The sequence below is a fragment of the Monoraphidium neglectum genome, assembly GCF_000611645.1.
Source record: "Monoraphidium neglectum strain SAG 48.87 unplaced genomic scaffold scaffold06502, whole genome shotgun sequence".
Classification (NCBI taxonomy): domain Eukaryota; kingdom Viridiplantae; phylum Chlorophyta; class Chlorophyceae; order Sphaeropleales; family Selenastraceae; genus Monoraphidium; species Monoraphidium neglectum.
Window position 1 is genome coordinate 1 of NW_014007140.1, and position 1,260 is coordinate 1,260.

General features: G+C 75.9%; 1 protein-coding gene across 1 annotated transcript in view; it reads right to left on the reverse strand.

Annotated features, from left to right (window-relative positions):
* Positions 1 to 46: 46 nt before the first annotated feature.
* Positions 47 to 1,260, reverse strand: part of MNEG_16550 (hypothetical protein) — a gene marked incomplete at both ends in the record, with an annotated part of 1,995 nt that continues 781 nt past the window's right edge. The window contains 2 exons of the mRNA XM_014034980.1: positions 47 to 63; positions 128 to 1,174. Of these exons, the coding sequence (XP_013890434.1) occupies positions 47 to 63; positions 128 to 1,174 (1,064 nt within the window). The remainder of the gene's footprint in view (positions 64 to 127; positions 1,175 to 1,260) is intronic.

A 1,260-nucleotide genomic window follows, 5' to 3' on the forward strand; every position in this document is an offset into this window, starting at 1 on the left:
CCCTGGTGGCGCAGCTGCTGGTGCGCGGCCGCCTGCTGCTGCTGAGCTAGAAGGTATTGCAGCCTCAGCGCCGGGTGCACCAGCGACGGCGCCGACGCGGCGCGCAAGACGGGGCGGCGCAGGTGACCGAGGTGGTCGTACGGCTGGTGGTGGTGGTGATGGTGATGGTAGTCCTGCTGCATGGCCCCCGCCTCGTCCTGCTGCTGCTGCTGCTGCTGCTGCTGCTGCTGCTGCTGCTGCTGCTGCTGCTGCTGCTGCTCCGCCTGCTGCTGCTGCTGCAGCTGCTCAACCTGCCGCTGCTGCTCCTGCAGCAGCTGCTGGTGCTGCTGGCTCATGGCCATGGCGGCGTCTGCAAACGCAGACAGCTGCTGCTGCGAGTGCGCGGCGTGGAGCGCCGCCTGCACCTGGTGCGGGCCCTGCTGCTGCTGCTGCTGCTGCGCCGCTGCGGCCGCCGCCTGCGTCGCGAGGCGGTTTGCACTCGCCACCCTCTTCAGCGGCGACTCGAGGCTCGCCGAATTGGCCAGCAGCGCAGGCAGGCCCCCGACCCGCTTGTTGTTGCCGCAGCTGCCGCCCCCGCTGCTGCTGCTGCCGCCGCCGCCCAGGCGGCTGGCCTCGCGCCTGTGCGCGCCCGAGTCGCTGCCGCACGCCGCGGCGGCGGCGGCGGCGGCGGCGGCCGCCTGGGCGTAAGCGTGGTGGCCCGCAGCGTCACCGGCGGCAGTGGCGCAGGCCAGGCCGCCGCCCGAGAAGAGCGCTGAAAAGTCGCCGGGGGCGCCGCCCGCGCCCGCCAGGCCCTGTAGCGCCAGCAACGTCACCGCGGCGTCGCCGTCCGGCTCAGGCGTGCCCCGCTTGCTCCCGCCCCCGCGGCTGCCGCCGCCGCCGTTCCCGCCCCCGAGCCGCGCGGCGCGCGCCGCGGCGGCCGCGGGCGACGCGAGCGGGCTCCGCAGCGGCGCGCCGAGCGCGCCGCCAAAGTGCTGCTGCTGCTGCTGCTGCCGCTGCTGGCCGGCGGGCGCCGCCGCGGGCGGCGCGTGCGGCTGGGAGTTGGGGCTGCTGCTGCGGGGGCTGTCCGGGCTGCCGGCCAGCCAGGGGGCGTGCAGGCCGAGGGCCTCGCCATTCGCATACCACTGCACGTGCATGCCCGCGCCCAGCCCCTTTTCGTGGTGCGCCAGCTCCAGGCCTGGCGGAGAAAGCACAGGAGGCCGAGACGGGGGGGAGGGGCGGGGGCGTCGGAGGCTTCAAAAGGCGCTCATGCGGCACGTGTGG